Genomic DNA, 12,435 nt, shown 5'->3' on the forward strand with positions numbered 1-12,435 from the left:
TCATCATCAACATCCTCACCATCATCACTCTTTTTATTTTCCTGAGCCCATTCATTAGCACCTTCCACTTCATTATCACCTTTATCTTCATTATCAGGCTTCTCATCAACATCCTTTTCATCTTCATCATTCTCTTCATCATCAACATCTTCTTCATTATCATCATCATTCTCTTCATCCTCTTCATCATCAAGCTTTTCCTTTTCCTGAGACTTCTCATTAGCACCTTCCACTCCATTATCACCATCGTCTTCATCATTAGACGTCTCTTCATCATCAACATCATCTTCATGATCATAATTCTCATCAACATCCTCTTCATCATCTTCTTTCTCTTCATCATCTACATCTTCTTCTTCATCATCATTCTCTTCTTCATCATCATTATCTTCATCAACAACATTCTCTTCATCATCATGCTTTTGGTTTTCCTGAGACTTCTGAGTAGCAAACATGAAATATAAAATGTAGTAAGTAAGCATTTAAATATTGTAAGAAACATAACATCAGTTAAATCAGTTACCCTCGTTCCTTTATCGTCTGATTTCTGTTTCTTTGTGATTTTGCTGTATCCTATTGTGCTACTTATACCCCTTTTTCGACCACTGTGTTCCTTCCCCACATGCGTTAACAAGGCATCCTCGCCTTCTTTATCCGTCCTAACCTGGAAAAAAAAACACAAGTAATCAATTATAGAAAAATTATGAGTTGGTTAGTCTAAAAATTCAAATATAAATATATTACAATTTTCTCTATAAGTGGCGCAAATGTTTCTACTGCCGTCTTCCCTTTGTCATCCGGCTTCATCCTACCCATCACGTAATACCTCGCTGCAGGATCTTTGATATTGTGGTATGGTGTACATTTATGAGGATCATTTGCTTCTGTATCCCATTGTGCTTTTTTTCCACGATATCCCGAACGACTAACTCGAGCATACTTTTCTTTTTCTTTCTGTAAAGCGTTTTTCCTGCCTTTTTCTCTTAGTTCCTACACAGTTTTAATGCGATTAAATGCCTTTTTCAAAGCGTTACAATATCACAATGTACCTCCAAACCTGATACAAATCAGGTTGAATAGCACTTACTCGTCTAGCAGGCGTATCTTCGATTTCACAAAATTTTTCCCATTTTTCTGGAGTTATGAAATCGTAATCTTTTACTTCCACATAAGGAAACTTGCCTTCATCCATATGCATTCTTAACTTGTGCTTGAATCTCGTAAACACGGTGTTGCATTTTTGCAGTGTTGTTTTTCGTGCAAAATCGTCTTCAATATTATGAAGTTCCTGTATAACGTAATCTAATGTAAGTGTTGAATGTTGTAACATATATAAATAAAAAGTAATTAAACAAAATCTTTGATTTTAATACCTTTATTTTGCTCCATAAAGTTTGTTTTTGATCAGGAGACACATGCTTCCAATCCTTTACAAGGAAATCACAAGTGCTCCTAGTTAAGACTCCAATGTTGCTCGAAAAAATAGCTTGGATTTTTCCAATAGCTTGGCCAAACTCGTCAAATTCAATCTTCAACTGAACAACCGCTGACTTCTTTTTCAGTTTATTTACACTTCTTTTTTTATTTTTTTGTTGCATCTGTACACAAAATGTAATAGAAAAGATACACATCAAATGCAATAGAAAAGATACACATCTAAGCACCTGCATATACAAATTAAGATAATAGTACAACAAACACAGGCTTATACACCTTAATATCATTTCAAACACATGCAGTCCTATTATTGTGTTATGAATAACACAGCAAACATATCACACATACACAATATGCAATAACAAGGAAATTGACCGAACTCATAACCAAACCCATTTCAAAGACTAAATGCGCGACAATAATATTCACGTTTTTTTCTGATAAAAAAAAGGTAATAAATTTAGATTATCAAATATACAAAATTAATTATTAATTATAATTAATGATAGGAATTAACCTTTGAAATACACTCTTTTTCTCTTGTAATAAGTTGCTTCGTGTAAGGCATGGTAGCAAAGTAGAATCGTGCAGAGACCGAATCTAAAATAGAACAGAAATCGAATAGGGTATCGAACAATTAGGGTTTACAGATTCAAGTGATTTGGGTTACTTCGCTGTTTTTTTTAGAACACAGACAGATAAAAACTCAACTGAGGTAACAAAAGAGAAATGATAATGAGGTAATGGGATTATGATCGATAAAAACTCAATTGATTTTGATTTGGGGGTTTTTTTAACAGTAGACGATACGTGATATTTTTATAGAAAATAAATGTAAATCAGTCAGGTTAACACAATTGCTTAGATGGTTAGGATGTTGCTTGGTAGAGAGGAGGTCGTGGGTTCTAGTCCCTTTTCCAACTTTTTACATTCTTAATTATTAATAATGTATTAACTTTTTTCAATGTTGCTTGTAGATGGATCGGAATACTTGGATGTACGAGATAGGTCACGCTACCTCTGAGTTTATGGATAGTGTAGATGAATTTATTACAGTTGCCGAGACTGATCAACTAGAAAAAGGAAACACCGCAATTAGTTGTCCTTGTAAGAAATGCAAAAATGCACGGTGGTATGCTAATTCAACCGATATCAAAAGTCATCTAATTGCACACGGATTTATGAGAGGGTACACATGTTGGTCTTTTCATGGTGAGTCATTAGCTGACCTTAACCCGTCTATTTCGGATAACGATACCGATAATGAAGAAGATTCATACAATAGTGACAATAATGTTAATTTTGATGACATGTTTGATGATTTGGATATGGAGGATAATGTTGCTGATAAGTATCATGACAGATTACAACAACTATTTGTTGACGCTGAAAAACCTTTATATACCGGTTGTATGAATTTTACAAAACTTTCCGCCGTGATACAACTGGTTAATTTAAAATCAAACAATGGTTGGAGCGACACAAGTTTCACTAGCCTGTTAGAGTTGTTGAACAAAATGCTACCAGAAGGTAATGAGTTGCCGATTTCAACATACCAAGCAAAGAAATTAATGTGCCCAATGGGATTGGAAATACAGAGAATACATGCTTGTCCAAATGATTGTATGTTATACAGGAATGAAGACAAAGACCTTCATCAATGTAAGGTATGTGGTACATCTAGGTATAAACGTGGAAAATCGACTGATAATGTTGATAGTGATGTGTCGGAAAATGGACCTCCTGCAAAATTATTGTGGTACTTGCCTATCATACCAAGATTAAAGAGATTATTTGCGAATGAGAAAGATGAAAAATTATTACGTTGGCATGCTGAAGATCGTAAAAATGATGGTAAAATGCGACATGTGGCCGATTCACATCAATGGAAAAATTTTGATAAAGATTTTAAAGAATTTGGGGATGAGATACGTAATATAAGGTTCGGACTCAGTTCAGATGGAATTAATCCGTTCAGAGATTTGAGTAGCCGTCACAGCACGTGGCTTGTTCTTCTATGCATTTATAACCTACCGCCTTGGCTATGTATGAAAAGAAAATACATAATGATGTATCTTTTGATTCAAGGCCCAAAGCAACCTGGAAACGACATTGATGTTTATTTGCAACCATTAGTTGATGAAATGATGGAATTATGGAGTACCAGCATACACATTTATGATGCATACAAGAAAGAATACTTCCAACTACGGGCAATGCTTTTTTGCACTATTAATGATTTTCCTGCTTATGGTAATTTGTCTAGATATAGTACGAAGGGGAAAAAGGCATGTCCTATTTGTGAGGAAAATACTCACTTGATATGGCTCATAAATTGTAAGAAACCGGCATTTATGGGGCATCGGAGAGAGCTTGCTGAGAATCACCCGTATCGTAAAAATGAGGATTTATTTGATGGTACTATAGAGGATAGAAAACTACCACCACCATTGGATGGAGAAACTACACTCTCTAAAGTTGCTAATATAAATGTTGTATTGGGAAAGAAATGTTTTGGTCCTCCAAAAGGTATTTGGAAGAAAACGTCTATTTTTTGGAAATTACCCTACTGGAAGCATTTACGAGTCCGACATTGTATTGATGTTATGCATATTGAGAAAAATGTGTACGAAAGTTTGATAGGGTTACTGTTGAACATTCATGGAAAAACAAAAGATGGAATTAAAGTTAGAAGGGACATGAAATTAATGAATATCAGACCAGAGCTACAACCTAAAGATATTGATGGAAGGTCCACCAAGTTTCTTCCTCCGGCCTGTTATACTATGTCGAAGGTCGAGAAAACTAAATTTTGTCAATGTTTACATGGTATTAAGGTTCCATTAGGATACTCTGCTAACATTAGGAAGTTGGTTTCGATGAAAGATTTGAAGTTGCTTGGTATGAAGTCACATGATTGTCATGTACTAATGACCCAGATGATTCCTATCGCAATTCGTGGAATTCTACCCAACCGTATTCGACACACAATAACAAAACTATGCTTATTTTTCAACATGATTCATTCAAAGGTGATTGATCCTGATGTGCTGGATGAATATCAAAGAGATATCATACTTACTCTTTGCGAACTCGAGATGTACTTTCCGCCTTCTTTCTTTGATGTTATGGTTCATTTAGTATCTCAAATTGTAGGAGAAATAAAGGCATGTGGTCCAGTTTTCTTACAGTATATGTATCCATTTGAAAGATATATGGGTATCTTGAAAGGTTATGTAAGGAACCTTAATCGACCGGAAGGCGGTATCGTTGAAGGATATGCATCCGAAGAGGTGATCGAATTCTTCACAAACTATATGGATGGGTTTAAAAGTGTCGGGATTCCACAAAGTCGTCATGAAGGAAGACTATCAGGTCAAGGGACACTTTGGCACAAGACAGGCTATTCAAATGTTGCCGATTATCAAGAGGCTCATTTTAATGTCTTACAACACACTACATCTATTGATCCGTTCATACAAGAACACATGTCATTCTTGAGACAACAAAACCCTAAAAAGAGTGCAAAGTGGTTGGCAAATCAACATAAAATAACTTTTTCAGAATGGTTGAAAGACAAAGTTAGGAGGACACTTCCAAATATTGGTAAAACGGTCGAAGCTTTGGGATTCGCCCCTAAACATGTTTTCCAATATCAAGGATATGACATAAATGGGTATACCTTTTACACTAAAGCTCAAGATAAGAAGAGTAAAACGCAAAATAGCGGTGTCACGGTGATAGCCTCGTCGACGGAATTCACCATGGTCAATCGTGAAGAAAGATCAAGGATCACTAAAAAATCTTATTATGGTGTCATTCAAGAAATATGGGAATTAGATTATGGTGATTCGTACACTATACCCTTGTTCAAGTGTAAGTGGGTTGATAATGATCGCGGTGTTCAAGTTGATGAAGATGGTTTTACAACTGTTAATCTTTCCACCAATGGATATAAAGAAGAACCATTCATTCTAGCAAAACTAGTTACTCAAGTATTTTTTATCGAAGACCCAAAGGATCCTAGATGGCATGTGGTTCAGTATAGAAAATGATGGATTGTTGGTGTCGGGAACGTTGTTTATGAGGATGAGTACGACCAATATGACGAGTTACCGCCATTTTCAGTCGGTGTTCAACCTTTGAATGAAGTTGTTGTTGGAAATAATACAATCTACTTTAGAGAAGACCATCAGGAAGGAGACGAGGTTGCAGACACATAACAATTGTTAAAACATATGATTGATTACCTTTTTTTTTGTACACACATGAGTATATTTTTTAATGACTTATGCAACATGTCTTTTTATGTCTTTTGTTAATTTTTTTTGTTAATTTTTTTGTACCATGAAAAATTTACTTTATGTTATTACCTTTTAAATTAATAATACCAATCTATACAATACAAATACAAATAATTCTAAAACACACACACACACACACACACATATATACATATATATATATATATATATATATAAACATATATATGCACATTTTTCAATATTAATACCGCGATCACAAAACCATCCAACTTCTTCGTATACCCTAAACCATCCCACTTCATCATCAAACCACCAGAAACACCCTACTCCATCATCATAGAACGATGATTATTTGATGAACGAACTTGATTTTGTCCTCACGGCTGAAGGATCGTCTTAAATACAGGTATTGATGGTTTTTTAGTTATCTAATTGTTCTTTACTCAAATATTCTTGTTATAGACGTAATGACCATAAAATCATACTATTATACTTGAATCGAGTTGTGTGATTAGGAAACAATAATCGAAAATTAGGTTATATACATGCACAATTTGTCTTAGATTATTCAGAAAATGGACACATTAGGGTTTAAAAGTGGTTAATAGATGCTGCAGAAAGAGTCTAATATATTTTGTGTTAAAGACGAAGTGCCCTAAATATCAGACTATTATACCTAAATCTAGTTGTGTTAATTTGACCTTAATTATTATTTTTACCTACATAACTGATATGTACATATATGTTGATTTTACAGAAGCAGAAATAATCTCTGACGTTGTCATTTATGGCTACCTACAATCGTCCACCATCGTTCATCCACATAATACAATTAGCAGATAAGCTTGAACTGGTATTGTTTCGTTGTTGTTTTAACCTTAAAATTATATATTTTATAAAGCAAAACCATTGTAAGACATATCAGGTTATTATGTTTTGTTACAGGCTTTGCCACATGAATGGTATGTTGACCATTATGATACCATGGTTCCAAGACATTCTGTTATCATCCACACCCTGCTAGGATATAAATCTGAAGTTACATTTTCGATGAATGATCGTAGCCGTATGATACTTGGCGATGGATGGTTGAAGATCATGAATGATCTTGATATTGGAGAAGGTGATATCCTACTAATGACTGGAATCGACAAAAGAAACTACGAGTTGGCTATTTACTCTCCTGACCTGTTTCAAAAGAATTTTTTTGATCCATTCACATCTTTGAATGTATTGACTCGAATTCAGGAAAAAGTGTATGCAAATGCTCAATACAGACGTTTCCCTTCATTCATGAAATTCGTCAACAATCCAAATGAACCAGGATTGGTATGGTCATTTTTCGCTCTCGCATATGTAATACACATTTAGTATGCGTACATGATTATTATCTTAACAAATTAGTTTTATACTTCTTTAACAAAAATAGCATTATTTTTGATTGGATGTAGATACTGCCAAAGGAATGGTTAACAACTACTTTGGAAACTCTGGACCCAAACAACAAATGATTGTTCACTTTCAAAGATGGTACAACAAAAGGGTGGTGGTAATCTCAGTTGAAGACGATGTTTTTTTGTGGGAAGGATGGTCTGAGTTACTTACAGACCTTAAAGTGGCGTCTGGTGATTGTATGGTCTTATATGCAACTGATTCGAAAAATCTTGAGCTGGTGATTTATGACCACCGTGGTGTAGAAAAGGGTTGTTTATTGACTTTTCAGCTGATGGATGATGATGTTTCTACTAGCTGGGAAAGAGGATCAACTTCCCAATCCATTCCTGAAATCATTTACATTGATGACAGTTCAGACAGTGATACCGAAAGTGATACCTCGGAAGATGAACCAATGCCTCAACAACATCAGCATCCTGATCGTGTTGTGATTATCAAAATACCGTCTGGTAACTTGTTGGTACGCTTCTTATCTTTTTAAAGTTTAACATTCATCAACTGATAAATGGTGGTACACTACTTGTCTTATCTTTTTACATATCAACGTTTTATGCTTCATCATTATAGAATAACAATTTGGTTAAACCGTTGGCTAAATATGTATTTTCTTTTTCGTTAGCATCTTCCAAAGGAGTTTATTGGACTTCCAGGACTGAGGAGTGGGTGTTATGTGAGTTGCTTTAATCATGATGGTGATGAATTCCAGTGGCATTTGAAGCAGGAGACAGGGAAAAAGAAACCAAATCTGGCAGTTACTTACGGTTTTCCAGAGTACCGATCAATCAATGGCCTGATTCCTGGTCAATATTATGAACTCACGTACAAACTGGAGCAACAAAACTTTTATCTTTAGTTGGTTGATTTAAACAATTGTACTTACTTTTGGTGTATAAGTGCTGTACAATCTGGATGTTGTTAGGTTACATATTTTTTGTTGCACTTGTACCATGTATTTAAATGTGTTTGTTGTAAACTTTTGGATACGGTAATGTTTTTCAATGATGCATGCAGTTTAGTAATATTTACTTCTTACATTACTTTTGATTACAAATCTGCAACTCAATGCAATTTTAAGCATTTACCAATGATGGAACAATAGACTCATTTAAAACATACATTTCATTAGAAAATCTTCTACATTTACTACATTGAAAAAGCCAAATACATACAATTTACCATGACAAGTGAACCAGCTTTTAAGGTTGTTACTTGTGACGCGCAACTTCAAATATAATCAAACTTGAATTAGACAAAATAGTTTATTGTACACTACAATGTTCCATTACTAAACAAGATTAAAGAACCTACACATTGAACAATAATTGTATGAGATTACGGTAGTAATTTACCAAACATCAACATCGACTATTAAATATGAACATAATTTACATATCATAATATAGAATTCTTACATACATTAGTAAATCTAAAACATAAATTGTTCTCCGGTGAGGAACTAAAAAAGTTATCAAAACATGTACACGTGCAATTCGTACATAGACTATAACTACTCCACAAATTAGAGTTATTAAAGCTGCACTATCAAAAGACTATTGACCCTAATGAGATTGTTAAAGTGGGTGGCTTCCATCCATGACCATGAAAAAACTCTTGTACCGACGTGAGAACCCAATTATACACCTATCACCCACTTTGTACCCATTCAAAGCCGCAAAGTACTCCCAGCCTTTCGAAACAAAAAGCTTTTTTTGGTTACATCTATGGCCTATTTTATGTCCCACCAATGGAATGTCCCTTCCATATCCAAGCATATATAGGTGCAGCCAGCCTCGAGTTCTCGGATGCGGTTAAAGTCCTCGTAGTTCCTAAATGACATTGACATATTATTTGTTAATGATTTCCTAATTATTTGTCATTGCTATATACACAAATACGTTTAACTGTTTCTCTAAAAAAGTATCTAACTCACCCAAAAAGTTCCCCTTGGTATGTCGAAGAAGATGTATGTGACATCAACGGTGCTCCATATGTTGTACCTTTCAGCTCTATTCAGCTGGTCAAGGGCGAGTGTACGTGTTTGACTAGTAGAGGCATCATTGTTTCCAGCTGTATTTGTGATTCAATTCATTAATATGCAAACAAAGAACAAAATACTCAATTACATCACAGATCAATTGTTAGATTTAAAATGGTTAGATAAAATGTATATGCTGTCATTTTCAAACCTAAGCAAACTATATTGGTATTGTAGCTTAAAAGTTCACAATACATATTGCTGTAACATAAATCAAACCCTAAGTAACCTGTTGGGAATCTGCAGATAATTAGCAAATAATATATGCATGTGCAATATCATAAATGAATATTTGGTATGAACTTAAAGGTATAACACAATAAATTTACAGACTCACACCTGCATGAGTGTAATTCCAAAGAAAAACACTGATATTATATATGCACATAACTGTGAGATAAAATCGATTCAGGTTCAAATAAAAAAGTATAAATACATGTGAAGTGTAGATCTGTTATTTGATTTTAATGATTTACAATAAACAAATGTGATGATAAACCTTGTTCTAAATTTTTTAGGTTTTCAATTCGGAAAACCCTGTGCTTACAGTTAATAAACAACAAATTTTATTTTAGAAAACACATTAACCTAAGCTCGACATGGCGGGAGATGGTTGTAGTTGATCGCTATTGCAAGTACAGAGATGGTGGTAGGTGAAAAGATACTCAGTATGAGGTACTTGAGAAGGTGAGGGATTTTTTGTATTGCCTTTTTTTTTAAACAGATATTTTTTAAAATACGGGATCATTTTTGCCTGGGCCGGGTCAAGTAGTGTATTACGGTGTATTAAAAAATACCAAATATTTTACTATAGGTAAAATACCTAAACTTCTTCATCATCAGATCAGCTTAATGGCCAAATCCCACCATTTGGTCTCGAAAATTTCAAATTAACCGCCAACGTAATTAACACCACTAATTGACACAAAACAACCCGATCATAATTGAAACAAACCGCCAGTCTCATTCACTGTTTTATTATTTTCGCAAACCCTAGCAGTGATCCATACTCCTTCAAATCGCTACTACAAACCGTCAGTTAATCATTTTGATGTTTTACGATTACATAGTACTATACACAATCCCACGAACTCTGTTGGTAACTGCAGAAACCCCCTAAATTCAATAAATTCAAGAACTTGATACATCAAACATCATGGTACGTTTATGATTTCAATTCTATTGTATGCATACCTAGAACTACTAGTATTGTTAAGGTATTAGTCTTGTTATTATTGTTAGCTTCTTATTATTGATTTTTTAAATGTATACAGAGCCAAAACAATAGGCCTAAATGAGGAGTTAGCAAACTTAAAGAAAAATCAGTGATTCCATTTGTGGTTGAATTTGACGAATTTGGGCATGCTATAGGAAAATATCAAGCTTTGTTTGCTAGTAACATAGGTGTTCTTACAAGGCGTAGGATTGATTTTCTTGAGGATGATTGGAAAGTAGTATCTGATGATGAGAAAGACGCGTTATGGTTAGACATAAAGGTATCAAATCATAACTTATAAGAATTTTTTTTCATAAAGGTATCAGAATTTGTTATACTAATGTTTAATTATATATATGTAACAACATTTACAGCAACATCATTTTATCGAAGATGATTTTGCGAAGAAACAAACACTTCATCATTGTAACGGGGCTTTTAAGAGATTCAGGGCCAAGTTAAGAATGTATATGGTTCAAGTTAAGCTTCCTTATGAAGAAGTGCCAGATTATGGTTTCATAACTCCAATAAAATGGAGAGAATTTTGTGCACTTGAAGACACACCAGCAAAAAGGGTTAGTGTTATGCATTTACTTTTAAACATGTATGGAATTACATTTTTATATTGATGGCAACTAATGTGATTTTTAATCACATGAAAATTGTAAAGGAATTACGAGAAAAAGGCAGAGCAAACGCCTTGAAACAATCAAAAGATAATTACGCCCGTGTAGGTCGTTCAGGTTATCGAGGCCATAAAGAAGAATGGGAGTCGGAGAAAAAAGATCCTGAAAGGCGTACCGTATACCACGATATCTCCAATCCTGCTGCAAGGAATTATGTACTCGGAAGGATGAAACGAACGAAAGAATCGAAGAGGCCAATAGTTCCAGATACGGATGTATCCCTTGTAGATAAAATTGTAATATACTTTAAATTGAATTTATAGCCTTATTAACCTAGAATTGTTTTATAACCGATTAATTTTCTTGTTTTGTTCCAGGTTAATACAGATAAAAAAGGTGATGATGCCTTGTTAGTGAATGTGGGGAAAGAACACGGCGGTAGAACCAGAGGTGTTAGTAGCACGCTAGGATATAGCAAATTCGGTAAGAAACAAAAGGGAGAGCAATTCGTAACAATGGAAAAGGTACAGGAATTTGTGGCTAAGGAGGTGCAAAGGGTGGTGGTGGAAAGAGAAAAAATAGGAACGCATGAAACTTCACATGAAACAGCTACAACACCTGAACATCATTACCCGACAGAACATCACGACACGACAGGAAATATGCAACTGGTAGACGAATAAGTCGACGAACCGGTAGATGCACTGGAAGTCTTACAGGTTGATGAACTGGAACAGGTAAACGAACAGGTGGTGTTGAATGAAAAGTTTGTTGAGAAAAAACGAGGAATGGAAGATCACCCAGTTGTGGAGAAATAAGTGGAGATCCAGCAAATAGAGGTGGAACAAGATAGAGTGGCTAAAAAATAGAAAGTGGATGCACTAGGCATGCGAAAAGAAGTGATTCATGAACCAAGGGTTCAAGAGCAAAGGGTCAAGAACCAACCATTTGCAGACTTGCAAAACATAAAGGTAACTGGTCTTCTTTTATTTCAAAAGCTAAATGGATAATTCAATACACATTTAAAGTATTAAATACTCTACAAATTATATTTGTTGTTTTTAATTTTTACAGGACGAAGTTGAAATCTTGTTATTTAACCCACATCGTATAGAGTCTCTTGTGTGTGGTTAGGGTACACTATACCCAACCAACGAATTTACTCAAGTAAATGGGGAAAAAGTTGTTCTTTTTTACATGAAGGTGAAAATAAACAACTTTACTAAGGAAAATACATCATTGAGGCTTCCAATACCAGTCAAAGACTTGTCAAAAAATACAGTGAAGGAGGTTTTAGGTGATGCGGTTGGAAGTTTTATACAATGCTCTCTCATGAAAATGACTTGCATCACCAAGGTACATGTACTGTAGAGCTTACTTACCCGTTTCTTGTGTTAATCT

General features: G+C 34.5%; 1 protein-coding gene across 1 annotated transcript; it reads left to right on the top strand.

Moving 5' to 3' along the window:
• The first annotated feature begins 2,414 nt into the window (after window positions 1–2,414).
• On the top strand, window positions 2,415–5,492 carry LOC139890339 (uncharacterized). The gene has a single exon (XM_071873227.1). It carries the CDS (start codon window positions 2,415–2,417, stop codon window positions 5,490–5,492), a length of 3,078 nt encoding a protein of 1,025 aa, XP_071729328.1.
• The last annotated feature ends 6,943 nt before the right edge of the window (window positions 5,493–12,435 follow it).

Source organism: Rutidosis leptorrhynchoides, chromosome 2 (genome assembly GCF_046630445.1).
Source record: "Rutidosis leptorrhynchoides isolate AG116_Rl617_1_P2 chromosome 2, CSIRO_AGI_Rlap_v1, whole genome shotgun sequence".
NCBI classification, from domain to species: Eukaryota; Viridiplantae; Streptophyta; class Magnoliopsida; order Asterales; family Asteraceae; genus Rutidosis; species Rutidosis leptorrhynchoides.

Excerpts from the sequence above, each read along its gene's own strand:
- LOC139890339 (XM_071873227.1), top strand. The coding sequence starts at position 2,415 with ATGGATCGGAATACTTGGATGTACGAGATAGGTCACGCTACCTCTGAG.